The sequence below is a fragment of the Ranitomeya imitator genome, chromosome 9 (genome assembly GCF_032444005.1).
Source record: "Ranitomeya imitator isolate aRanImi1 chromosome 9, aRanImi1.pri, whole genome shotgun sequence".
Taxonomy (NCBI): Eukaryota; Metazoa; Chordata; class Amphibia; order Anura; family Dendrobatidae; genus Ranitomeya; species Ranitomeya imitator.
In genome coordinates this window covers 152,939,093-152,965,569 of record NC_091290.1, presented here as the reverse complement: position 1 = coordinate 152,965,569, position 26,477 = coordinate 152,939,093, and the positions used below count along the sequence as shown (strand labels likewise).

Below are 26,477 nucleotides of genomic sequence, written 5' to 3'. Positions count from 1 at the left end.
GACACCGATCTAGCGATGCGTTCGCTTGTAACCAGGGTAAACATCGGGTTACTAAGCGCAGGACCGCGCTTAGTAACCCAATGTTTACCCTGGTTACCAGGGTAAATGTAAAAAAAAAACAAACAGTACATACTTACATTCCGGTGTCCGTCAGGTCCCTTGCCGTCTGCTTCCCGCACTCACTGACTGCCGGCCGTAAAGTGAAAGCAGAGCACAGCGGTGACGTCACCGCTGTGCTGTGCTTTCACTTTATGGCCGGCAGTCAGTGAGTGCGGGAAGCAGACGGCAAGGGACAGACACCGGAATGTAAGTATGTACTGTTTGTTTGTTTTTTTTACGCTGGTAACCAGGGTAAACATCGGGTTACTAAGCGCGGTCCTGCGCTTAGTAACCCGATGTTTACCCTGGTTACCCGGGGACCTCGGCGTCGTTGGTCGCTGGAGAGCTGTCTGTGTGACAACTCTCCAGCGACCACACTACGATTTACCTACGATCACGGCCAGGTCGTATCGCTGGTCGTGATCGTAGGTAAATCGTATAGAGTGACGGTACCCTAAGACGATTGTGTTCTACAGAAAGATTTTGAGATACGGGCCCGGGAACTTAAGATGAGATTAATCAATCGCGGTTACAGCAATCGTATAAAAAGAGCCTATAATGGGGCACAACATCTACAAAGAAATGATTTACTGTATTCATCCTCTAAACCTGCTGCAACATCACAAGTTCGGTTCATTTCTAATAACTATTCTGAAAGTCAAAGGATGAGGAATGTTTTATCGAAAGCATAGCCAATTCTCACAGTGGACAAGACACTATCTGAATACCTTTCCAAAGAACCGAGTATTGCTGCATTATCCCTGTACTGTGACATCACTGTGTGCATTATCCCTGTACTGTGACATCACTGTGTGTATTCTCCCTACACTGTGACATCACTGTGAATTATCCCTGTACTGTGACATCACTGTGTGAATTATCCCTGTACTGCGACATCACTGTGTGTATTCTCCCTGTACTGTGACATCACTGTGTGTATTCTCCATACGCTGTGACATCACTGTGCATTATCTCTGTACTGTGAAATCACTGTACTGTGACATCACTGTGTGTATTATCCCTGTACTGTGACATCACTGTATTATCCCTGTACTGTGACATCACTGTATTATCCCTGTACTGTGACATCACTGTGTGAATTATCCCTGTACTGCAACATCACTGTGTATTATCCCTGTACTGTGACATCACTGGGAGCATTATCCCTGTACTGTGCCATCACGGTGTGTATTATCCCTGTACTGTGTCATCACTGTGTGCATTATCCCTGTACTGTCATCACTGCATTATCCCTGTACTGTGACATCATTGTGTGCATTATCCCTGTACTGTGACATCATTGTGTGCATTATCCCTGTACTGTGACATCACTGTGTATTATCCCTGTACTGTGACGTCATTGTGTGCATTATCCCTGTACTGTGACGTCACTGTGTGCAGTATCCCTGTACTGTGACGTCACTGTGTGTATGATCCCTGTACTGTCATCGCTGTGTGCATTATCCCTGTACTGTGACATCACTGTGTATTCTCCCTACACTGTGCCATCACTGTGTGCATTATCCCTGTACTGTGACATCACTGTGTGTATGATCTCTGTACTGTGACATCACTGTGTGCAGTATCCCTGTACTGTGACATCACTGTGTGCATTATCCCTGTACTGTGACATCACTGAGTCACTTGTTGAAGGGACAGTGGGGCCCCAGTCTTCTGTTAGGGCCCCGGTCCGCAGGTGATAGTATATAGCAGTCCGGTCTTCTTGCAGCTGTGCTGGTGGGAGGGTTGTGTTGCCCCTCGGATCTGACCTATCGGAGCTCCTGCTGCAGTCGTCCCTGCTCTCCGGGCTGCGCTGACCTCGCTGCTATCGTCTCCTGGAGCCGCAGATCCTTCATGACACCGATGTCTTCATTTCGTCAGTGAAGGAAAACTTGCCAAGAAAATCGACTTCCAGGAAAAGATCGTCCGTCCCCGCAGTATAAATAGGAGGAACCCGGAGCCCTGGAGTCAGATCACAGGAGGCAGCCGAGCCCACCAGCTTGTGCCGAGCGAGGACCCCCAGCCTCTATATAACAGGTGGGACCCCCAGCCTCTATATAACAGGTAGGATCCCCAGCCTCTATGTAACAGGTAGGACCCCCAGCCTCTATATAACGGGTCGGACCCCCAGCCTCTATAGAACAGGTAGGACCCCCAGCCTCTATATAACAGGTAGGACCCCCAGCCTCTATATAACAGGAAAGACCCCAGCCTCTAATGGGTCAGACTCCCATCCTCTATATAACAGGTGGGACCCCCAGCCTCTATATAATGGGTAGGACCCCCAGCCTCTGTATAATGGGTAGGACCCCCAGCCTCTATATAATGGGTAGGACCCCCAGCCTCTATAACAGGTAGGACCCCAGCCTCTATATAACAGGTGGGACCCCCAGCCTCTATATAGCAAATAGGACCCCCAGCCTCTACATAACAGATAGGACCCCCAGCCTCTATATAACAGATAGGACCCCCAGCCTCTATATAACAGATAGGACCCCCAGCCTCTCTAGAAAGCCGAGATCACACATGCGAGAAACACGTCCGTGTCTCGCATGTGAAGTCCAAGCTGTGGCGCCGGCACTTGGGAGCGGAGCGTGCGGCTCCATGTGTTGCTATGCGGCCGCACGCTCCGCTCCCAAGTGCCGGCGCCACAGCTTGGATTTCACATGCGAGACACGGACGTGTTTCTCGCATGTGTGATCCCGGCCCAACAGGTGGGACCCCCAGCCTCTATATAACAGGTAGGACCCCCAGCCTCTCTATAACAGGTGGGACCCCCAGCCTCTCTAGAACAGGTGGGACCCCCAGCCTCTCTAGAACAGGTGGGACCCCCAGCCTCTCTAGAACAGGTGGGACCCCCAGCCTCTCTCTAACATTACTGGTTCCTCTGGTCAAGCATGGAGTAGTACTCTGAGCATATGAGGAGTAGTGGTCCCAGGTCTCGGGGGGGGGGGGGGGGGCTTCGTTGTGCATTTGGATTGTTTTCTCTATTACATGGATTCTTGGGGTTCTGGTGCCCAGAGGTCACTGTCCGCCCTGTTATTTCCCTGTCTTGCTGGGACTTGTGGTTCTTAGTTCTGCAGCTCCGGTGATGGGGGCTTTTCTGGCAGTGATCTGTGGCAATGATGGGATATTGGTCTCAGTATACGGGTGACGGGGATATGACCTCAGAATACATGGGGGCTGCATGTGACCCTCCCCATGTACTGACGTCCTGGACGGACCCCCTCCCCTCTGTGGTCAGGGGTCTGAGGCAGAGAGTTGGGGGTGGCCGGAGGACAAGGATTTGGCGAGTATTCTAGTTTCTGTGATTCATGGTGTGACGGAGAATATTCCATGAAGCTGAACCATCAGACCTGCAGCCGCTGGGGACGATGAGGGTTGTAGTCCTCAGAGGGGAACGTGTGAATGATGGGAGTTGTGCTTATTCTCAGGGCTGCAAAGATCATCATGTGCAGATCCCCTTGTGCCACATCTAATATATAATTGCCTAGAATACTACTTCCTGCAATTTGTGCCAACTTCCTGTCCGGAGCTAATGTCCGGAGCTAATGTCCGCAGCTAATGTCCGGAGCTAATGTCCGCAGCTAATGTCCGGAGCTAATGTCCGCAGCTAATGTCCGCAGCTAATGTCCGGAGCTAATGTCCGCAGCTAATGTCCGGAGCTAATGTCCGGAGCTAATGTCCGGAGCTAATGTCCGGAGCTAATGTCCGCAGCTAATGTCCGCAGCTAATGTCCGCAGCTAATGTCCGCAGCTAATGTCCGGAGCTAATGTCCGGAGATAATGTCCGGAGCTAATGTCCGCAGCTAATGTCCGGAGCTAATGTCCGCAGCTAATGTCCGCAGCTAATGTCCGCAGCTAATGTCCGGAGCTAATGTGCGGAGCTAATGTCCGGAGCTAATGTCCGGAGCTAATGTCCGGAGATAATGTCCGGAGATAATGTCCGGAGCTAATGTGCGGAGCTAATGTCCGGAGCTAATGTCCGGAGATAATGTCCGGAGATAATGTCCGCAGCTAATGTCCGGAGCTAATGTCCGGAGCTAATGTCCGGAGCTAATGTCCGGAGATAAGTGACGTCAACAGTGTCCAGTGTCTGATTGGTTGCCGCCTGCTGCGAGCGACCAATCAGAAACGTGCCGTACTGTGACACACTCCGCCCGCCATTTTGGTGTGATTTTTGAATTTTTACCTCACAGCAAGTTTCTACTGCGTGGAGGCGGCCCAGTGACGTTGCTCTTCAAGCTCCTGCCGAATTTCGTCAAAAAAATGATAATACCATTTACCAAAACTATATATATTTAGTTGTGAAGTGGTTCAGTGACATTTTCACACCAATTTTGAACTTTTGTTTGGTGTTTTCTCCATATACTGCCTATTATTCACTGACTGTTATACTGAGAGACTGCCGTTTATTAACCTCTTCTTTGCCACATTGGGTATATTGCTCTATTATTTGCCACATAAGGACATTGTCCATTATTGCCCAGCAATTTCTTAAATAACAAGAATTGTCAAGAGCTGGTAAGTGCAGCCATTTTTTGTTCTTTCTTACTATTATTTATTAATTGTATTATTCTTATACATTTGAATAAATAAAGTATATATGGATTCTAGACTCCCGATTCTTTAGAAGAGGGCTGCCATCTAGTATAACATATACATATAACCCTTTGCTCAGACACTCATATGTAAGTCCCATGCTGTCCATTTCCTTGTGATCCTCCCTGAGATGGTTCTTCTCCTTCATTGGAGTCCAGCTGTGTGTAATTACACTGATAGGACTTGATTTGGAGCGGCGCACACCTGTCTATATAAGATCTCACAGCTCACAGTGCATGTCAGACCAAATGAGAATCATGAGGCCAAAGGAACCGGCCAAGGAGCTCAGAGACAGAATTGTGGCAAGGCGCAGATCTGGCCAAGGTTACAACAGAATGTCTGCAGTACTCAAGGTTCCTAAGAGCACAGTGGCCTCCATAATCCTTACATGGAAGCAGTTTGGGACCACCAGAAGTCTTCCTAGACCTGGCCGTCCAACCAAACTGAGCAATCGTAGGAGAAGAGCCTTGGTGAGAGAAGTAAAGAAGAACCCCAAGATCACTGTGGCTGAGCTCCAGAGATGCAGTAGGGAGATGGGAGAAAGTTCCACAAAGTCAATTATCACTGCAGCCTCCACCAGTCAGGCCTTTATGGTAGAGTCGCCCGACAGAAGCCTCTCCTCAGTGCAAGACATATGAAAGCCGCGTAGAGTTTACTAAAAAACACATGAAGGACTCCCAGACTATGAGAAATAAGATTCTCTGGTCTGATGAGATGAAGATAGACCTTTATGGTGATAATTCTAAGTGGTATGTGTGGAGAAAACCAGGCACTGCTCATCACCTGCCCAATACAATCCCAACAGTGAAGCATGGTGGAGGCAGCATCATGCTATGGGGGTGTTTGTCAGCTGCAGGGACTGGACGACTGGTTGTCATTGAAGGAAACATGAATGCGGCCAAGTACAGAGATATCCTGGATAAAAACCTCTACCAGAGTGCTCTGGACCTCAGACTTGGCCGAAGGTTCACCTTCCAACAAGACACTGAGCCGTGTATCTAATCCTATCCTGTGTGATACTGACTGCTGAGCTGTGTATCTAATCCCATCCTGTGTGATACTGTCTGCTGAGCTGTATCTAATCCTCTCCTGTGTGATACTGACTGCTGAGCTGTGTATCTAATCCTCTCCTGTGTGATACTGACTGCTGAGCCGTGTATCTAATCCTCTCCTGTGTGATACTGACTGCTGAGCTGTGTATCTAATCCTCTCCTGTGTGATACTGTCTGCTGAGCTGTGTATCTAATCCTATCCTGTGTGATACTGTCTTCTGAGCCGTGTATCTAATCCTCTCCTGTGTGATAGTCTGCTGAGCCGTGTATCTAATCCTCTCCTGTGTGATACTGTCTGCTGAGCCATGTATCTAATCCTCTCCTGTGTGATACCATCTGCTGAGCTGTGTATCTAATCCTCTTCTGTGTGATACCGACTGCTGAGCCGTGTATCTAATCCTATCCTGTGTGATACTGTCTGCTGAGCAGTGTATCTAATCCTATCCTGTGTGATACTGACTGCTGAGCCGTGTATCTAATCCTATCCTGTGTGATACTGACTGCTGAGCAGTGTATCTAATCCTCTCCTGTGTGATACTGACTGCTGAGCCGTGTATCTAATCCTATCCTGTGTGATACTGACTGCTGAGCCGTGTATCTAATCCTATCCTGTGTGATACTGACTGCTGAGCAGTGTATCTAATCCTCTCCTGTGTGATACTGTCTGCTGAGCTGTGTATCTAATGCTATCCTGTGTGATACTGTCTGCTGAGCCGTGTATCTAATCCTCCCCTGTGTGATACCGTCTGCTGAGCCGTGTATCTAATCCTCTCCTGTGTGATACTGTCTGCTGAGCCATGTATCTAATCCTATCCTGTGTGATACTGTCTGCTGAGCAGTGTATCTAATCCTATCCTGTGTGATACTGACTGCTGAGCCATGTATCTAATCCTCTCCTGTGTGATACTGACTGCTGAGCTGTGTATCTAATCCTCTCCTGTGTGATACTGTCTGCTGAGCTGTGTATCTAATCCTCCCCTGTGTGATACCGTCTGCTGAGCTGTGTATCTAATCCTCTCCTGTGTGATACTGTCTGCTGAGCCATGTATCTAATCCTATCCTGTGTGATACTGTCTGCTGAGCCGTGTATCTAATCCTATCCTGTGTGATACTGACTGCTGAGCCGTGTATCTAATCCTCTCCTGTGTGATACTGACTGCTGAGCTGTGTATCTAATCCTCTCCTGTGTGATACTGTCTGCTGAGCCATGTATCTAATCCTATCCTGTGTGATACTGTCTGCTGAGCCATGTATCTAATCCTCTCCAGTGTGATACTGTCTGCTGAGCTGTATCTAATCCTCTCCTGTGTGATACTGTCTGCTGAGCTGTGTATTTAATCCTCTCCTGTGTGATACTGTCTGCTGAGCTGTGTACCTAATCCTCTCCTGTGTGATACTGACTGCTGAGCTGTATCTAATCCTCTCCTGTGTGATACCATCTGCTGAGCCGTGTACCTCAGCCTGTCCAGCATGTGAGGGTCCATGTCTTGGCTGTGCCCCCTGAGGGTTAACGCTCGGACGCTCTGGAATGTTCCGCTTTTCTCTCTTGTACGTTTCCGGTCCTATGGGAAAATCGCAGTTTACATATTTCTGAGGCCAAATGTGTAACTCAGAAAGTGAGAACGGGCGACCGGCACAGCGCGCCCCCAAACCCCCACCCCCCACGGACCGGACCAGCACAGCGCCCCCCCCCACGGACCGGACCAGCACAGCGCCCCCTACGGACCAGCAAAGTGCCCCCCCTACGGACCGGACCAGCAAAGTGCCCCCCCACGGACCAGCACAGCGCCCCCCCCCCCCTACGGACCGGACTAGCACAGCACCCCCCCACGGACCAGCACAGCGCCCCCCCTCCCCTTTTGGACCAACACAGCCCCCTCCCCCCCTATGGAGCAGCGCCCCCCCCCCACAGACCGGACCAGCACAGCGCCCCCCCCATGGACCGGACTAGCACAGCGCCCCCCCCACGGACCGGACCAGCACACCGCCCCCCCTCCACGGACCGGACCAGCACTGCGCCCCCCCACGGACCAGCACAGCGCCCCCCCACGGACCGGACCAGCACAGCGCCCCCCCCCCACGGGCCGGACCAGCACAGCGCCCCCCCCACGGACCAGCACAGCGCCCCCCACGGGCCGGACCAGCACAGCGCCCCCCCATGGGCCGGACCAGCACAGCGTAAACCCCCTCGGACCAGCACAATGCCCCCCCCCCACGGACCGGCACACACTATGATGACTCAGCTGACCGAATCATCTGCCCCGTTGTCCACAGCAACCAATCGGAGTGCAGCTTACAGATAATAACCCTCCTGGACACTGAAAACTGTGTTGTGATTGGCTGGGGACAGTTCCAATGATTCAAACCCCTGACGGCCGATATCACCATGACGACAGCCCTGTGGTCAGACAACAGACCCCACGATGCCAGTCAGCTGCTGCAGAACCTCTTATGTCGTTATAAAAGGGCACATACTGTTCATCTGGGTGGGAGCTGTTGTGAGAGGAGTGTGATGTCAGTAGTCCTGTGTTGGGTAGGATGATGGGCTCAGTAGTCCTGTGTTGGGTAGGATGATGGGCTCAGTAGTCCTGTGTCGGGGTAAGATGATGGGATGAGTAGTCCTGTGTCGGGGTAGGATAATGGGCTCAGTAGTCCTGTGTCAGGTTGGATGATGGGCTCAGTAGTTCTGTGTCAGGTAGGATGATGGGCTCAGTAGTTCTGTGTCAGGTAGGATGATGGGCTCAGTAGTCCTGTGTTGGGGTAGGATGATGGGCTCAGTAGTCCTGTGTCGGGGTAGGATGATGGGCTCAGTAGTCCTGTGTTGGGGTAGGATGATGGGCTCAGTTGTCCTGTGTTGGTGTAGGATGATGGGCTCAGTTGTCCCGTGTTGGGTAGGATGATGGGCTCAGTTGTCCCGTGTTGGGTAGGATGATGGGCTAGGTAGTCCTGTGTCGGGGTAGGATGATGGGCTCAGTAGTCCTGTGTCGGGGTAGGATAATGGGCACAGTAGTCCCGTGTTGGGTAGGATGATGGGCTCAGTTGTCCTGTGTTGGGTAGGATGATGGGCTCAGTTGTCCTGTGTTGGGTAGGATGATGGGCTCAGTAGTCCTGTGTTGGGTAGGATGATGGGATGAGTAGTCCTGTGTTGGGTAGGATGATGGGCTCAGTTGTCCTGTGTTGGGTAGGATGATGGGATCAGTAGTCCTATGTTGGGTAGGATGATGGGCTCAGTAGTCCTGTGTTGGGGTAGGATGATGGGCTCAGTAGTTCTGTGTTGGGTAGGATGATCGGATGAGTAGTCCTGTGTTGGGTAGGATGATGGGCTCAGTTGTCCTGTGTTGGGTAGGATGATGGGCTCAGTAGTACTATGTTGGGTAGGATGATGGGCTCAGTAGTCCTGTGTTGGGGTAGGATGATGGGCTCAGTAGTTCTGTGTTGGGTAGGATGATGGGATGAGTAGTCCTGTGTTGGGTAGGATGATGGGATGAGTAATCCTGTGTTGGGTAGGATGATGGGCTCAGTTGTCCTGTGCTGGGTAGGATGATGGGCTCAGTAGTCCTATGTTGGGTAGGATGATGGGCTCAGTAGTCCTGTGTCGGGGTAGGATGATGGGCTCAGTAGTTCTGTGTTGGGTAGGATGATCGGATGAGTAGTCCTGTGTTGGGTAGGATGATGGGCTCAGTTGTCCTGTGTTGGGTAGGATGATGGGCTCAGTAGTACTATGTTGGGTAGGATGATGGGCTCAGTAGTCCTATGTCGGGGTAGGATGATGGGCTCAGTAGTTCTGTGTTGGGTAGGATGATGGGATGAGTAGTCTTGTCTCAGTCTCTATGGTCTCATGTGTTTTCTCTTTTCCAGTCCCTCCGGCTCCTCATCATGAGTCTGTGGCCTCTGCTGCTCGGCGTCCTCCTGCTGGTGGACCAGTGTCACTGCATGTTCCTGGCCAATGACACCTTCCTGGAGAACTTGCTGGGCAGATACAGGGGCAGCGCTGGACATTCGCGAAGCCGACGCGCCATATCCAGGTCCGACCGGGAGGAAATCGTGCAGCTCCACAATAAGCTGCGAGGACAAGTCCACCCATCATCCTCCAACATGGAGTACATGGTGAGTGCATTACAGTCTGTATGGCCACACTAGGACTCTCATTGAACTTTCCTGGGCCCCTGAATGGCAAAGCTGCAAGGTTTGTAGTGATAACCCCCAGAACCCATAGCTGCACTTCACTCAGGATATCCGCAGAATGAAGACCCCCAGTAATTACAGCTATATTGGTAGGGTAGATGTGAGGGGCCATGGCAGGGCCGAACCACCTCTCAGCACAGAGTGTTTCAGGAGCGCAGCGTGCTGGGGTGGTGCGGTCTGTACTCTGGGTCCTCCAGCAGCCCAGAGTGTTTCAGGAGCGCAGTGTGCTGGGGTGGTGCGGTCTGTACCCTGGGTCCTCCAGCAGCACAGTGTTTCAGGAGCGCAGTGTGCTGGGGTGGTGCGGTCTGTACCCTGGGTCCTCCAGCAGCACAGAGTGTTTCAGGAGCGCAGTGTGCTGGGGTGGTGCGGTCTGTACCCTGGGTCCTCCAGCAGCGCAGAGTGTTTCAGGAGCGCAGTGTGCTGGGGTGGTGCGGTCTGTACCTTGAGTCCTCCAGCAGCGCAGAGTGTTTCAGGAGCGCAGTGTGCTGGGGTGGTGCGGTCTGCACCCTGGGTCCCCCAGCATCACAGAGTGTTTCAGAAGCGCAGTGTACTGGGGTGGTGCGGTCTGTACCCTGGGTCCTCCAGCAGCACAGAGTGTTTCAGGAGCGGTGTGCTGGGGTGGTGCGGTCTGTACCCTGGGTCCTCCAGCAGCACAGAGTGTTTCAGGAGCGCAGTGTGCTGGGGTGGTGCGGTCTGTACCCTGGGTCCCCCAGCAGCACAGAGTGTTTCAGGAGCGGTGTGCTGGGGTGGTGCGGTCTGTACCCTGGGTCCTTCAGCAGCACAGAGTGTTTCAGGAGCGCAGTGTGCTGGGGTGGTGCGGTCTGTACCCTGGGTCCTTCAGCAGCACAGAATGTTTCAGGAGCGCGTTGTGCTGGGGTGGAGCGGTCTGTACCCTGGGTCCCCCAGCAGCACAGAGTGTTTCAGGAACGCAGTGTGCTGGGGTGGTGCGGCCTGTACCCTGGGTCCCCCAGCAGCACAGTGTTTCAGGAGCGCAGTGTGCTGGGGTGGTACGGTCTGTACCCTGGGTCCCCCAGCATCACAGAGTGTTTCAGGAGCGCAGTGTGCTGGGGTGGTGCGGTCTGTACCCTGGGTCCTCCAGCAGCACAGAGTGTTTCAGGAGCGGTGTGCTGGGGTGGTGCGGTCTGTACCCTGAGTCCTCCAGCAGCGCAGAGTGTTTCAGGAGCGCAGTGTGCTGGGGTGGTGCGGTCTGTATCCTGGGTCCTTCAGCAGCACAGAGTGTTTCAGGAGCGCAGTGTGCTGGGGTGGTGCGGTCTGTACCCTGGGTCCCCCAGCAGCACAGAGTGTTTCAGGAGCGGTGTGCTGGGGTGGTGCGGTCTGTACCCTGGGTCCTTCAGCAGCACAGAGTGTTTCAGGAGCGCAGTGTGCTGGGGTGGTGCGGTCTGTACCCTGGGTCCTTCAGCAGCACAGAATGTTTCAGGAGCGCGTTGTGCTGGGGTGGAGCGGTCTGTACCCTGGGTCCCCCAGCAGCACAGAGTGTTTCAGGAACGCAGTGTGCTGGGGTGGTGCGGCCTGTACCCTGGGTCCCCCAGCAGCACAGAGTGTTTCAGGAGCGCAGTGTGCTGGGGTGGTACGGTCTGTACCCTGGGTCCTCCAGCAGCACAGAGTGTTTCAGGAGCGCAGTGTGCTGGGGTGGTGCGGTCTGTACCCTGGGTCCTCCAGCAGCACAGAGTGTTTCAGGAGCGCAGTGTGCTGGGGTGGTGCGGTCTGTACCCTGGGTCCTTCAGCAGCACAGAGTGTTTCAGGAACGCAGTGTGCTGGGGTGGTGCGGTCTGTACCCTGGGTCCCCCAGCAGCACAGAGTGTTTCAGGAGCGCAGTGTGCTGGGGTAGTGCGGTCTGTACCCTGGGTCCCCCAGCAGCACAGAGTGTTTCAGGAACGCAGTGTGCTGGGGTGGTGCGGTCTGTACCCTGGGTCCCCCAGCAGCACAGAGTGTTTCAGGAGCGCAGTGTGCTGGTGTGGAGCGGTCTGTACCCTGGGTCCTTCAGCAGCACAGAGTGTTTCAGGAGCGCAGTGTGCTGGGGTGGTGCGGTCTGTACCCTGGGTCCTCCAGCAGCACAGAGTGTTTCAGGAGCGCTTTGTGCTGGGGTGGAGCGGTCTGTACCCTGGGTCCTTCAGCAGCACAGAGTGTTTCAGGAGCGCAGTGTGCTGGGGTGGTGCGGTCTGTACCCTGGGTCCTTCAGCAGCACAGAGTGTTTCAGGAGCGCAGTGTGCTGGGGTGGTGCGGTCTGTACCCTGGGTCCTTCAGCAGCACAGAGTGTTTCAGGAGCGCAGTGTGCTGGGGTGGAGCGGTCTGTAACCTGGGTCCTTCAGCAGCACAGAGTGTTTCAGGAGCGCAGTGTGCTGGGGTGGAGCGGTCTGTAACCTGGGTCCTCCAGCAGCACAGAGTGTTTCAGGAGCGCAGTGTGCTGGGGTGGTGCGGTCTGTACCCTGGGTCCTCCAGCAGCACAGAGTGTTTCAGGAGCGCAGTGTGCTGGGGTGGTGCGGTCTGTACCCTGGGTCCCCCAGCAGCACAGAGTGTTTCAGGAGCGCAGTGTGCTGGGGTGGTGCGGTCTGTACCCTGGGTCCTCCAGCAGCACAGAGTGTTTCAGGAGCGCAGTGTGCTGGGGTGGTGCGGTCTGTACCCTGGGTCCTCCAGCAGCACAGAGTGTTTCAGGAGCGCGTTGTGCTGGGGTGGAGCGGTCTGTAACCTGGGTCCTCCAGCAGCACAGAGTGTTTCAGGAGCGCAGTGTGCTGGGGTGGTGCGGTCTGTACCCTGGGTCCTTCAGCAGCACAGAGTGTTTCAGGAGCGCAGTGTGCTGGGGTGGTGCGGTCTGTAACCTGGGTCCTTCAGCAGCACAGAGTGTTTCAGGAGCGCAGTGTGCTGGGGTGGAGCGGTCTGTAACCTGGGTCCTCCAGCAGCACAGAGTGTTTCAGGAGCGCAGTGTGCTGGGGTGGTGCGGTCTGTACCCTGGGTCCTCCAGCAGCACAGAGTGTTTCAGGAGCGCAGTGTGCTGGGGTGGTGCGGTCTGTACCCTGGGTCCCCCAGCAGCACAGAGTGTTTCAGGAGCGCAGTGTGCTGGGGTGGTGCGGTCTGTACCCTGGGTCCTCCAGCAGCACAGAGTGTTTCAGGAGCGCAGTGTGTTGGGGTGGTGCGGTCTGTACCCTGGGTCCCCCAGCAGCACAGAGTGTTTCAGGAGCGCAGTGTGCTGGGGTGGTGCGGTCTGTACCCTGGGTCCCCCAGCAGCACAGAGTGTTTCAGGAGCGCAGTGTGCTGGGGTGGTGCGGTCTGTACCCTGGGTCCTCCAGCAGCGCAGAGTGTTTCAGGAGCGCAGTGTGCTGGGGTGGTGCGGTCTGTACTCTGGGTCCTCCAGCAGCACAGAGTGTTTCAGGAGCGCAGTGTGCTGGGGTGGTGCGGTCTGTACCCTGGGTCCCCCAGCAGCACAGAGTGTTTCAGGAGCGCAGTGTGTTGGGGTGGTGCGGTCTGTAACCTGGGTCCTTCAGCAGCACAGAGTGTTTCAGGAGCGCAGTGTGCTGGGGTGGAGCGGTCTGTACCCTGGGTCCTCCAGCAGCACAGAGTGTTTCAGGAGCGCAGTGTGCTGGGGTGGTGCGGTCTGTACCCTGGGTCCTCCAGCAGCACAGAGTGTTTCAGGAGCGCAGTGTGCTGGGGTGGTGCGGTCTGTACTCTGGGTCCCCCAGCAGCACAGAGTGTTTCAGGAGCGCAGTGTGCTGGGGTGGTGCGGTCTGTACCCTGGGTCCTCCAGCAGCACAGAGTGTTTCAGGAGCGCAGTGTGCTGGGGTGGTGTGGTCTGTACCCTGGGTCCCCCAGCAGCACAGAGTGTTTCAGGAGCGCAGTGTGTTGGGGTGGTGCGGTCTGTACCCTGGGTCCCCCAGCAGCACAGAGTGTTTCAGGAGCGCAGTGTGTTGGGGTGGTGCGGTCTGTACCCTGGGTCCTCCAGCAGCACAGAGTGTTTCAGGAGCGCAGTGTGCTGGGGTGGTGCGGTCTGTACCCTGGGTCCTCCAGCAGCACAGAGTGTTTCAGGAGCGCAGTGTGCTGGGGTGGTGCGGTCTGTACCCTGGGTCCTCCAGCAGCACAGAGTGTTTCAGGAGCGCAGTGTGCTGGGGTGGTGTGGTCTGTACCCTGGGTCCCCCAGCAGCACAGAGTGTTTCAGGAGCGCAGTGTGCTGGGGTGGTGCGGTCTGTACCCTGGGTCCTCCAGCAGCACAGAGTGTTTCAGGAGCGCAGTGTGCTGGGGTGGTGCGGTCTGTACCCAGGGTCCTCCAGCAGCACAGAGTGTTTCAGGAGCGCAGTGTGTTGGGGTGGTGCGGTCTGTACCCTGGGTCCTCCAGCAGCACAGAGTGTTTCAGGAGCGCAGTGTGTTGGGGTGGTGCGGTCTGTACCCTGGGTCCTCCAGCAGCACAGAGTGTTTCAGGAGCGCAGTGTGTTGGGGTGGTGCGGTCTGTACCCAGGGTCCTCCAGCAGCACAGAGTGTTTCAGGAGCGCAGTGTGTTGGGGTGGTGCGGTCTGTACCCTGGGTCCTCCAGCAGCACAGAGTGTTTCAGGAGCGCAGTGTGCTGGGGTGGTGCGGTCTGTACCCTGGGTCCTCCAGCAGCACAGAGTGTTTCAGGAGCGCAGTGTGCTGGGGTGGTGCGGTCTGTACCCAGGGTCCTCCAGCAGCACAGAGTGTTTCAGGAGCGCAGTGTGTTGGGGTGGTGCGGTCTGTACCCTGGGTCCTCCAGCAGCACAGAGTGTTTCAGGAGCGCAGTGTGCTGGGGTGGTGCGGTCTGTACCCTGGGTCCTCCAGCAGCACAGAGTGTTTCAGGAGCGCGTTGTGCTGGGGTGGAGCGGTCTGTAACCTTGGTCCTCCAGCAGCACAGAGTGTTTCAGGAGCGCAGTGTGCTGGGGTGGTGCGGTCTGTACCCTGGGTCCTCCAGCAGCACAGAGTGTTTCAGGAGCGCAGTGTGCTGGGGTGGTGCGGTCTGTACCCAGGGTCCTCCAGCAGCACAGAGTGTTTCAGGAGCGCAGTGTGTTGGGGTGGTGCGGTCTGTACCCTGGGTCCTCCAGCAGCACAGAGTGTTTCAGGAGCGCAGTGTGTTGGGGTGGTGCGGTCTGTACCCTGGGTCCTCCAGCAGCACAGAGTGTTTCAGGAGCGCAGTGTGTTGGGGTGGTGCGGTCTGTACCCTGGGTCCTCCAGCAGCACAGAGTGTTTCAGGAGCGCAGTGTGCTGGGGTGGTGCGGTCTGTACCCTGGGTCCTCCAGCAGCACAGAGTGTTTCAGGAGCGCAGTGTGTTGGGGTGGTGCGGTCTGTACCCTGGGTCCTCCAGCAGCACAGAGTGTTTCAGGAGCGCAGTGTGCTGGGGTGGTGCGGTCTGTACCCTGGGTCCTCCAGCAGCACAGAGTGTTTCAGGAGCGCAGTGTGCTGGGGTGGTGCGGTCTGTACCCTGGGTCCTCCAGCAGCACAGAGTGTTTCAGGAGCGCAGTGTGCTGGGGTGGTGTGGTCTGTACCCTGGGTCCCCCAGCAGCACAGAGTGTTTCAGGAGCGCAGTGTGTTGGGGTGGTGCGGTCTGTACCCTGGGTCCTCCAGCAGCACAGAGTGTTTCAGGAGCGCAGTGTGCTGGGGTGGTGCGGTCTGTACCCTGGGTCCTCCAGCAGCACAGAGTGTTTCAGGAGCGCAGTGTGCTGGGGTGGTGTGGTCTGTACCCTGGGTCCCCCAGCAGCACAGAGTGTTTCAGGAGCGCAGTGTGTTGGGGTGGTGCGGTCTGTACCCTGGGTCCTCCAGCAGCACAGAGTGTTTCAGGAGCGCAGTGTGCTGGGGTGGTGCGGTCTGTACCCTGGGTCCTCCAGCAGCACAGAGTGTTTCAGGAGCGCAGTGTGCTGGGGTGGTGCGGTCTGTACCCTGGGTCCTCCAGCAGCACAGAGTGTTTCAGGAGCGCAGTGTGTTGGGGTGGTGCGGTCTGTACCCTGGGTCCTCCAGCAGCACAGAGTGTTTCAGGAGCGCAGTGTGTTGGGGTGGTGCGGTCTGTACCCTGGGTCCTCCAGCAGCACAGAGTGTTTCAGGAGCGCAGTGTGTTGGGGTGGTGCGGTCTGTACCCTGGGTCCTCCAGCAGCACAGAGTGTTTCAGGAGCGCAGTGTGCTGGGGTGGTGCGGTCTGTACCCTGGGTCCTCCAGCAGCACAGAGTGTTTCAGGAGCGCAGTGTGCTGGGGTGGTGCGGTCTGTACCCTGGGTCCTCCAGCAGCACAGAGTGTTTCAGGAGCGCAGTGTGTTGGGGTGGTGCGGTCTGTACCCTGGGTCCCCCAGCAGCACAGAGTGTTTCAGGAGCGCAGTGTGTTGGGGTGGTGCGGTCTGTACCCTGGGTCCTCCAGCAGCACAGAGTGTTTCAGGAGCGCAGTGTGCTGGGGTGGTGCGGTCTGTACCCTGGGTCCTCCAGCAGCACAGAGTGTTTCAGGAGCGCAGTGTGCTGGGGTGGTGCGGTCTGTACCCTGGGTCCTCCAGCAGCACAGAGTGTTTCAGGAGCGCAGTGTGTTGGGGTGGTGCGGTCTGTACCCTGGGTCCCCCAGCAGCACAGAGTGTTTCAGGAGCGCAGTGTGTTGGGGTGGTGCGGTCTGTACCCTGGGTCCTCCAGCAGCACAGAGTGTTTCAGGAGCGCAGTGTGCTGGGGTGGTGCGGTCTGTACCCTGGGTCCTCCAGCAGCACAGAGTGTTTCAGGAGCGCAGTGTGCTGGGGTGGTGCGGTCTGTACCCTGGGTCCTCCAGCAGCACAGAGTGTTTCAGGAGCGCAGTGTGCTGGGGTGGTGCGGTCTGTACTCTGGGTCCTCCAGCAGCGCAGAGTGTTTCAGGAGCGCAGTGTGTTGGGGTGGTGCGGTCTGTACCCTGGGTCCTCCAGCAGCACAGAGTGTTTCAGGAGCGCAGTGTGCTGGGGTGGTGCGGTCTGTACCCTGGGTCCTCCAGCAGCACAGAGTGTTTCAGGAGCGCAGTGTGTTGGGGTGGTGCGGTCTGTACCCTGGGTCCCCCAGCAGCACAGAGTGTTTCAGGAGCGCAGTGTGTTGGGGTGGTGCGGTCTGTACCCTGGGTCCTCCAGCAGCACAGAGTGTTTCAGGAGCGCAGTGTGCTGGGGTGGTGCGGTCTGTACCCTGGGTCCTCCAGCAGCACAGAGTGTTTCAGGAGCGCAGTGTGCTGGGGTGGTGCGGTCTGTACCCTGGGTCCTCCAGCAGCACAGAGTGTTTCAGGAGCGCAGTGTGCTGGGGTGGTGCGGTCTGTACCCTGGGTCCTCCAGCAGCACAGAGTGTTTCAGGAGCGCAGTGTGCTGGGGTGGTGCGGTCTGTACCCTGGGTCCCCCAGCAGCACAGAGTGTTTCAGGAGCGCAGTGTGTTGGGGTGGTGCGGTCTGTACCCTGGGTCCTTCAGCAGCACAGAGTGTTTCAGGAGCGCAGTGTGTTGGGGTGGTGCGGTCTGTACCCTGGGTCCTCCAGCAGCACAGAGTGTTTCAGGAGCGCAGTGTGCTGGGGTGGTGCGGTCTGTACCCTGGGTCCTCCAGCAGCACAGAGTGTTTCAGGAGCGCAGTGTGCTGGGGTGGTGCGGTCTGTACCCTGGGTCCTCCAGCAGCACAGAGTGTTTCAGGAGCGCAGTGTGCTGGGGTGGTGGTCCCGGCTGCTCATTTCTCTCCCCGCACCTCCTGCTGCACAGATTGGATTGTTCGCTCCTGCACGATTACCCCCGCCTGCACTACCAGAGATCAGGGAACAGCAGCGCCACCTACTGGACACACAACCCAGAAAAACCCAATGATGAGCGGTGCCTCCCGGTGCCGCTGATCTCCAGGGCTGTTCTATCATGGGGTTACCTGAGAGGAAGTGATCTGTGCACAGTGCAGGAGGCGGAGGGCCCCACCAGTGGACTGGGGCCCCTGTCTGGCTCTGAAGGGGTTATTCAGGCTACAAGAATAGATGAGGTGATGGCTCCGGAGCCGGTTACTGGAGGCGACTCCTCTGCCCACAGCGGCAGCAGCAGCCGGGCAAGAAAGAGCCTCATTCTAGGGCTGTGGAAAAGTACAGGGAAGAGCTGGCAGGCGCAGCGGGACCAGTGCCATGAAAAGTCCAGCCGCGGGACCTCGCTGCCCGCTCCGAGGTGACCTGAGGTGACTGCACCAGACACCGAGCACTTCAGGGGTCCTGTGCCTACCAGACGGGAGTAATCTACAGGATCCACATCTGCAGCTCGTGCTAGTGATCCGATTGGCTGCAGGGTGATTTCCTGAGTATGTTGACAGTGAGGTTATCTGCTCGGTAATCCAGTCTTATAAATAGTCTCAGGATTTGATTGGCTGCTGGGTGATCCAGTATTCTAAACAATCAGATCATGTGAATTGTCAAAAGACTGGATCACACCAGAGCCAATGAGACCATCCTGCAACCAAACAGATTGTGAGAATGTTTGTAAGACCTGGTCACGCTGCAGCCATTCTCCTGATCTGATTTGCTGTGGGGTGATCCGGTCTTGTGTATATTCGCCTGATCTGATTTGCTTGAGGTGATCCTGTTTAGTATATATTCTCCTGATCTGATTTGCTGTGGGGTGATCCGGTCTTGTGTATATTCTCCTGATCTGATTTGCTGTGAGGTGATCCGGTCTTGTATATATTCTCCTGATCTGATTTGCTGTGGGGTGATCCGGTCTTGTATATATTCTCCTGATCTGATTTGCTGTGAGGTGATCCGGTCTTTTATATATTCTCCTGATCAGATTTGCTGTGAGGTGATCCGGTCTTGTATATATTCGCCTGATCTGATTTGCTTGAGGTGATCCTGTCTAGTATATATTCTCCTGATCTGATTTGCTGTGGGGTGATCCGGTCTTGTGTATATTCTCCTGATCTGATTTGCTGTGAGATGATCCGGTCTTGTATATATTCTCCTGATCAGATTTGCTGTGGGGTGATCCGGTCTTGTGTATATTCTCCTGATCTGATTTGCTGTGGGGTGATCCGGTCTTGTATATATTCTCCTGATCTGATTTGCTATGGGGTGATCCAGTCTTGTATATATTCTCCTGATCTGATTTGCTGTGAGGTGATCCGGTCTTTTATATATTCTCCTGATCAGATTTGCTGTGAGGTGATCCGGTCTTGTATATATTCTCCTGATCTGATTTGCTGTGAGGTGATCCGGTCTTGTATATATTCTCCTGATCTGATTTGCTGTGAGGTGATCCGGTCTTGTGTATATTCTCCTGATCTGATTTGCTGTGGGGTGATCCGGTCTTGTATATATTCTCCTGATCAGATTTGCTGTGGGGTGATCCGGTCTTGTATATATTCTCCTGATCTGATTTGCTGTGAGGTGATCCGGTCTTGTGTATATTCTCCTGATCTGATTTGCTGTGGGGTGATCCGGTCTTGTATATATTCTCCTGATCTGATTTGCTGTGAGGTGATCCGGTCTTGTGTATATTCTCCTGATCTGATTTGCTGTGGGGTGATCCGGTCTTGTATATATTCTCCTGATCTGATTTGCTGTGAGGTGATCCGGTCTTGTATATATTCTACTGATCTGATTTGCTGTGGGGTGATCCGGTCTTGTATATATTCTCCTGATCTGATTTGCTGTGAGGTGATCCGGTCTTGTATATATTCTACTGATCTGATTTGCTGTGGGGTGATCCGGTCTTGTATATATTCTCCTGATCAGATTTGCTGTGGGGTGATCCGGTCTTGTGTATATTCTCCTGATCAGATTTGCTGTGGGGTGATCCGGTCTTGTATATATTCTCCTGATCAGATTTGCTGTGGGGTGATCCGGTCTTGTATATATTCTCCTGATCAGATTTGCTGTGGGGTGATCCGGTCTTGTATATATTCTCCTGATCAGATTTGCTGTGGGGTGATCCGGTCTTGTATATATTCTCCTGATCAGATTTGCTGTGGGGTGATCCGGTCTTGTATATATTCTCCTGATCTGATTTGCTGTGGGGTGATCCGGTCTTGTATATATTCTCCTGATCTGATTTGCTGTGAGGTGATCCGGTCTTGTGTATATTCTCCTGATCTGATTTGCTGTGGGGTGATCCGGTCTTGTATATATTCTCCTGATCAGATTTGCTGTGGGGTGATCCGGTCTTGTATATATTCTCCTGATATTGCATACTGGGCCCGACCTTCAGTGCCATGATTGGGGGTCACAGGATCCACCACCACTTTCATCAGATGGTCGGGGGTCTCTGCTGCTGGACCCCATAGTCTGCAGAAATCGTCCCTTTATAAGTGACGTCACTTTCTTCTGCATCCTCGGATTATGTCTTATTGTAGCTGGGCGCTCGGCGGTGCTGGCACAAGATGTGATGAAGCAGCTGTGGATACTCTGCCATCAGATACACAGAAGCCTCAGCTCTCAGACGGCTCCGCGGCCTCCGCGCTCCTGGAGATTTTCCATTGTGGATCACAGCCAAAACCCAATGTAAAAAATCCATAGATCCGAGCCGCAGAGTTACTGTATGGAAAATCCAGAGGCAACACTGCCGGGAAGAGGCGCCACGTCACTGAGCTACTGTGTGCCCACCGCTCCAGACCAAGGGGGGCAACACTGCTACTACAACCCCCACTCTCCAAAGGAAAACATCTGCTTGAGAGGCATGGGGGATGTATGCCGAGCAATCTGATGTCACCGCTGATCTCTGGTGATGGATAGGAGGCATTCTCAGTGATGTCACCGCTGATCTCTGGTGATGGATAGGAGGCATTCTCAGTGATGTCACCGCTGATCTCTGGTGATGGATAGGAGACATTCTCAGTGATATCACCGCTGATCTCTAGTGATGGATAGGAGGCATTCTCAGTGATGTCACCGCTGATCTCTAGTGATGGATAGGAGACATTCTCAGTGATGTCACCTCTGATCTCTGGTGATGGATAGGAGACATTCTCAGTGATGTCACCTCTGATCTCTGGTGATGGATAGGAGACATTCTCAGTGATGTCACCGCTGATCTCTGGTGATGGATAGGAGGCATTCTCAGTGATGTCACCTCTGATCTCTAGTGATGGACAGGAGGCATTCTCAGTGATGTCACCGCTGATCTCTGGTGATGGATAGGAGACATTCTCAGTGATGTCACCTCTGATCTCTGGTGATGGATAGGAGACATTCTCAGTGATGTCACCTCTGATCTCTGGTGATGGATAGGAGGCATTCTCAGTGATGTCACCTCTGATCTCTAGTGATGGACAGGAGGCATTCTCAGTGATGTCACCGCTGATCTCTGGTGATGGATAGGAGACATTCTCAGTGATGTCACCTCTGATCTCTGGTGATGGATAGGAGACATTCTCAGTGATGTCACCTCTGATCTCTGGTGATGGATAGGAGGCATTCTCAGTGATGTCACCGCTGATCTCTGGTGATGGATAGGAGGCATTCTCAGTGATGTCACCGCTGATCTCTGGTGATGGATAGGAGACATTCTCAGTGATGTCACCGCTGATCTCTGGTGATGGATAGGAGACATTCTCAGTGATGTCACCGCTGGTCTCTGGTGATGGATAGGAGACATGCTCAGTGATGTCGCCTCTGATCTCTGGTGATGGATAGGAGACATTCTCAGTGATGTCACCTCTGATCTCTGGTGATGGATAGGAGACATGCTCAGTGATGTCACCTCTGATCTCTGGTGATGGATAGGAGGCATTCTCAGTGATGTCACCTCTGATCTCTGGTGATGGATAGGAGGCATTCTCAGTGATGTCACCTCTGGTCTCTAGTGATGGATAGGAGGCATTCTCAGTGATGTCACCTCTGGTCTCTAGTGATGGATAGGAGACATTCTCAGTGATGTCACCTCTGGTGATGGATAGGAGACATTCTCAGTGATGTCACCGCTGATCTCTGGTGATGGATAGGAGGCATTCTCAGTGATGTCACCGCTCATCTCTGGTGATGGATAGGAGGCATTCTCAGTGATGTCACCGCTGATCTCTGGTGATGGATAGGAGGCATTCTCAGTGATGTCACCTCTGATCTCTAGTGATGGATAGGAGGCATTCTCAGTGATGTCACCGCTGATCTCTGGTGATGGATAGGAGGCATTCTCAGTGATGTCACCTCTGATCTCTGGTGATGGATAGGAGACATTCTCAGTGATGTCACCGCTGATCTCTGGTGATGGATAGGAGACATTCTCAGTGATGTCACCTCTGATCTCTGGTGATGGATAGGAGACATTCTCAGTGATGTCACCGCTGATCTCTGGTGATGGATAGGCGGCAGTCTCAGTGATGTCACCGCTGATCTCTAGTGATGGATAGGAGGCATTCTCAGTGATGTCACAGCTGATCTCTGGTGACGGATAGGAGACATTCTCAGTGATGTCACCGCTGATCTCTGGTGATGGATAGGAGACATTCTCAGTGATGTCACCTCTGATCTCTGGTGACGGATAGGAGACATTCTCAGTGATGTCACCGCTGATCTCTGCTGATGGATAGGAGGCATTCTCAGTGATGTCACCGCTGATCTCTGGTGATGGATAGGAGACATTCTCAGTGATGTCACCGCTGATCTCTAGTGATGGATAGGAGGCATTCTCAGTGATGTCACCGCTGATCTCTGCTGATGGATAGGAGGCATTCTCAGTGATGTCACCGCTGATCTCTGGTGATGGATAGGAGACATTCTCAGTGATGTCACCTCTGATCTCTGGTGATGGATAGGAGGCATTCTCAGTGATGTCACCTCTGATCTCTGGTGATGGACAGGAGACATTCTCAGTGATGTCACCGCTGATCTCTGGTGATGGATAGGAGACATTCTCAGTGATGTCACCGCTGATCTCTGGTGATGGATAGGAGGCATTCTCAGTGATGTCACCTCTGATCTCTGGTGATGGATAGGAGACATTCTCAGTGATGTCACCTCTGATCTCTGGTGATGGACAGGAGACATTCTCAGTGATGTCACCGCTGATCTCTGGTGATGGATAGGAGACATTCTCAGTGATGTCACCTCTGGTGATGGATAGGAGACATTCTCAGTGATGTCACCGCTGATCTCTGGTGATGGATAGGAGGCATTCTCAGTGATGTCACCTCTGATCTCTGGTGATGGATAGGAGACATTCTCAGTGATGTCACCTCTGATCTCTGGTGATGGACAGGAGACATTCTCAGTGATGTCACCGCTGATCTCTGGTGATGGATAGGAGACATTCTCAGTGATGTCACCTCTGGTGATGGATAGGAGACATTCTCAGTGATGTCACCGCTGATCTCTGGTGATGGATAGGAGGCATTCTCAGTGATGTCACCTCTGATCTCTGGTGATGGATAGGAGACATTCTCAGTGATGTCACCTCTGATCTCTGGTGATGGATAGGAGACATTCTCAGTGATGTCACCGCTGATCTCTGGTGATGGATAGGAGACATTCTCAGTGATGTCACCGCTGATCTCTGGTGATGGATAGGAGACATTCTCAGTGATGTCACCTCTGATCTCTAGTGATGGACAGGAGGCATTCTCAGTGATGTCACCGCTGATCTCTGGTGATGGATAGGAGACATTCTCAGTGATGTCACCGCTGATCTCTGGTGATGGATAGGAGGCATTCTCAGTGATGTCACCTCTGATCTCTGGTGATGGATAGGAGACATTCTCAGTGATGTCACCTCTGATCTCTGGTGATGGACAGGAGGCATTCTCAGTGATGGCACCGCTGATCTCTGGTGATGGATAGGAGACATTCTCAGTGATGTCACCGCTGATCTCTAGTGATGGACAGGAGACATTCTCAGTGATGTCACCTCTGATCTCTGGTGATGGATAGGAGACATTCTCAGTGATGTCACCGCTGATCTCTGGTGATGGATAGGAGGCATTCTCAGTGATGTCACCGCTGATCTCTGGTGACGGATAGGAGACATTCTCAGTGATGTCACCGCTGATCTCTGGTGATGGATAGGAGACATTCTCAGTGATGTCACCGCTGATCTCTAGTGATGGATAGGAGGCATTCTCAGTGATGTCACCGCTGATCTCTGGTGATGGATAGGAGGCATTCTCAGTGATGTCACCTCTGATCTCTGGTGATGGATAGGAGACATTCTCAGTGATGTCACCGCTGATCTCTGGTGATGGATAGGAGAAATTCTCAGTGATGTCACCGCTGATCTCTGGTGATGGATAGGAGGCATTCTCAGTGATGTCACCGCTGATCTCTGGTGATGGATAGGAGGCATTCTCAGTGATGTCACCTCTGATCTCTGGTGATGGATAGGAGACATTCTCAGTGATGTCACCGCTGATCTCTGGTGATGGATAGGAGGCATTCTCAGTGATGTCACCGCTGATCTCTGGTGATGGATAGGAGGCATTCTCAGTGATGTCACCTCTGATCTCTGGTGATGGATAGGAGACATTCTCAGTGATGTCACCGCTGATCTCTAGTGATGGATAGGAGGCATTCTCAGTGATGTCACAGCTGATCTCTGGTGACGGATAGGAGACATTCTCAGTGATGTCACCGCTGATCTCTGGTGATGGATAGGAGACATTCTCAGTGATGTCACCTCTGATCTCTGGTGATGGATAGGAGGCATTCTCAGTGATGTCACCGCTGATCTCTAGTGATGGATAGGAGGCATTCTCAGTGATGTCACCGCTGATCTCTGCTGATGGATAGGAGGCATTCTCAGTGATGTCACCGCTGATCTCTGGTGATGGATAGGAGACATTCTCAGTGATGTCACCTCTGATCTCTGGTGATGGATAGGAGGCATTCTCAGTGATGTCACCGCTGATCTCTGGTGATGGATAGGAGACATTCTCAGTGATGTCACCTCTGATCTCTGGTGATGGATAGGAGGCATTCTCAGTGATGTCACCGCTGATCTCTGGTGATGGATAGGAGACATTCTCAGTGATGTCACCGCTGATCTCTGGTGATGGATAGGAGGCATTCTCAGTGATGTCACCGCTGATGTCTGGTGATGGATAGGAGACATTCTCAGTGATGTCACCGCTGATCTCTGGTGATGGATAGGAGGCATTCTCAGTGATGTCACCTCTGATCTCTAGTGATGGACAGGAGGCATTCTCAGTGATGTCACCGCTGATCTCTGGTGATGGATAGGAGACATTCTCAGTGATGTCACCTCTGATCTCTGGTGATGGATAGGAGGCATTCTCAGTGATGTCACCGCTGATCTCTGGTGATGGATAGGAGACATTCTCAGTGATGTCACCTCTGATCTCTAGTGATGGACAGGAGGCATTCTCAGTGATGTCACCTCTGATCTCTGGTGATGGATAGGAGACATTCTCAGTGATGTCACCGCTGATCTCTAGTGATGGATAGGAGGCATTCTCAGTGAGGTCACCGCTGATCTCTGGTGATGGATAGGAGGCATTCTCAGTGATGTCACCGCTGATCTCTGGTGATGGATAGGAGGCATTCTCAGTGATGTCACCGCTGATCTCTGGTGATGGATAGGAGACATTCTCAGTGATGTCACCTCTGATCTCTGGTGATGGATAGGAGGCATTCTCAGTGATGTCACCTCTGATCTCTGGTGATGGATAGGAGGCATTCTCAGTGATGTCACCGCTGATCTCTAGTGATGGATAGGAGGCATTCTCAGTGATGTCACCGCTGATCTCTGGTGATGGATAGGAGGCATTCTCAGTGATGTCACCTCTGATCTCTGGTGATGGATAGGAGACATTCTCAGTGATGTCACCTCTGATATCTGGTGATGGATAGGAGGCATTCTCAGTGATGTCACCTCTGATCTCTGGTGATGGATAGGAGGCATTCTCAGTGATGTCACCTCTGATCTCTGGTGATGGATAGGAGACATTCTCAGTGATGTCACCGCTGATCTCTGGTGATGGATAGGAGACATTCTCAGTGATGTCACCTCTGATCTCTGGTGATGGATAGGAGGCATTCTCAGTGATGTCACCTCTGATCTCTGGTGATGGATAGGAGGCATTCTCAGTGATGTCACCGCTGATCTCTGGTGATGGATAGGAGGCATTCTCAGTGATGTCACCGCTGATCTCTGGTGATGGATAGGAGACATTCTCAGTGATGTCACCTCTGATCTCTGGTGATGGATAGGAGGCATTCTCAGTGATGTCACCGCTGATCTCTGGTGATGGATAGGAGACATTCTCAGTGATGTCACCTCTGATCTCTGGTGATGGATAGGAGACATTCTCAGTGATGTCACCTCTGATCTCTGGTGATGGATAGGAGGCATTCTCAGTGATGTCACCGCTGATCTCTGGTGATGGATAGGAGACATTCTCAGTGATGTCACCTCTGATCTCTGGTGATGGATAGGAGACATTCTCAGTGATGTCACCTCTGATCTCTGGTGATGGATAGGAGGCATTCTCAGTGATGTCACCTCTGATCTCTGGTGATGGATAGGAGGCATTCTCAGTGATGTCACCTCTGATCTCTGGTGATGGATAGGAGACATTCTCAGTGATGTCACCTCTGATCTCTGGTGATGGATAGGAGACATTCTCAGTGATGTCACCGCTGATCTCTGGT

At 53.6% G+C, this 26,477-nt stretch overlaps 1 protein-coding gene across 3 annotated transcripts in view; it reads left to right on the top strand.

Annotated features, from left to right (window-relative positions):
• The first annotated feature begins 1,885 nt into the window (after positions 1 to 1,885).
• Positions 1,886 to 26,477, top strand: part of CRISPLD2 (cysteine rich secretory protein LCCL domain containing 2) — a 42,176-nt gene continuing 17,584 nt past the window's right edge. The window contains exons 1-2 of one of the 3 annotated variants that reach the window (XM_069739466.1): positions 1,886 to 2,136; positions 9,611 to 9,859. In XM_069739466.1, coding sequence (XP_069595567.1) covers positions 9,629 to 9,859 — 231 coding nt within the window. In that variant the 5' untranslated portion in view covers positions 1,886 to 2,136; positions 9,611 to 9,628. Of the gene's footprint in view, positions 2,164 to 2,816; positions 2,841 to 9,610; positions 9,860 to 26,477 lie in introns of those variants that run through there. The other 2 variants (XM_069739468.1, XM_069739467.1) reach the window with 2 other exon arrangements.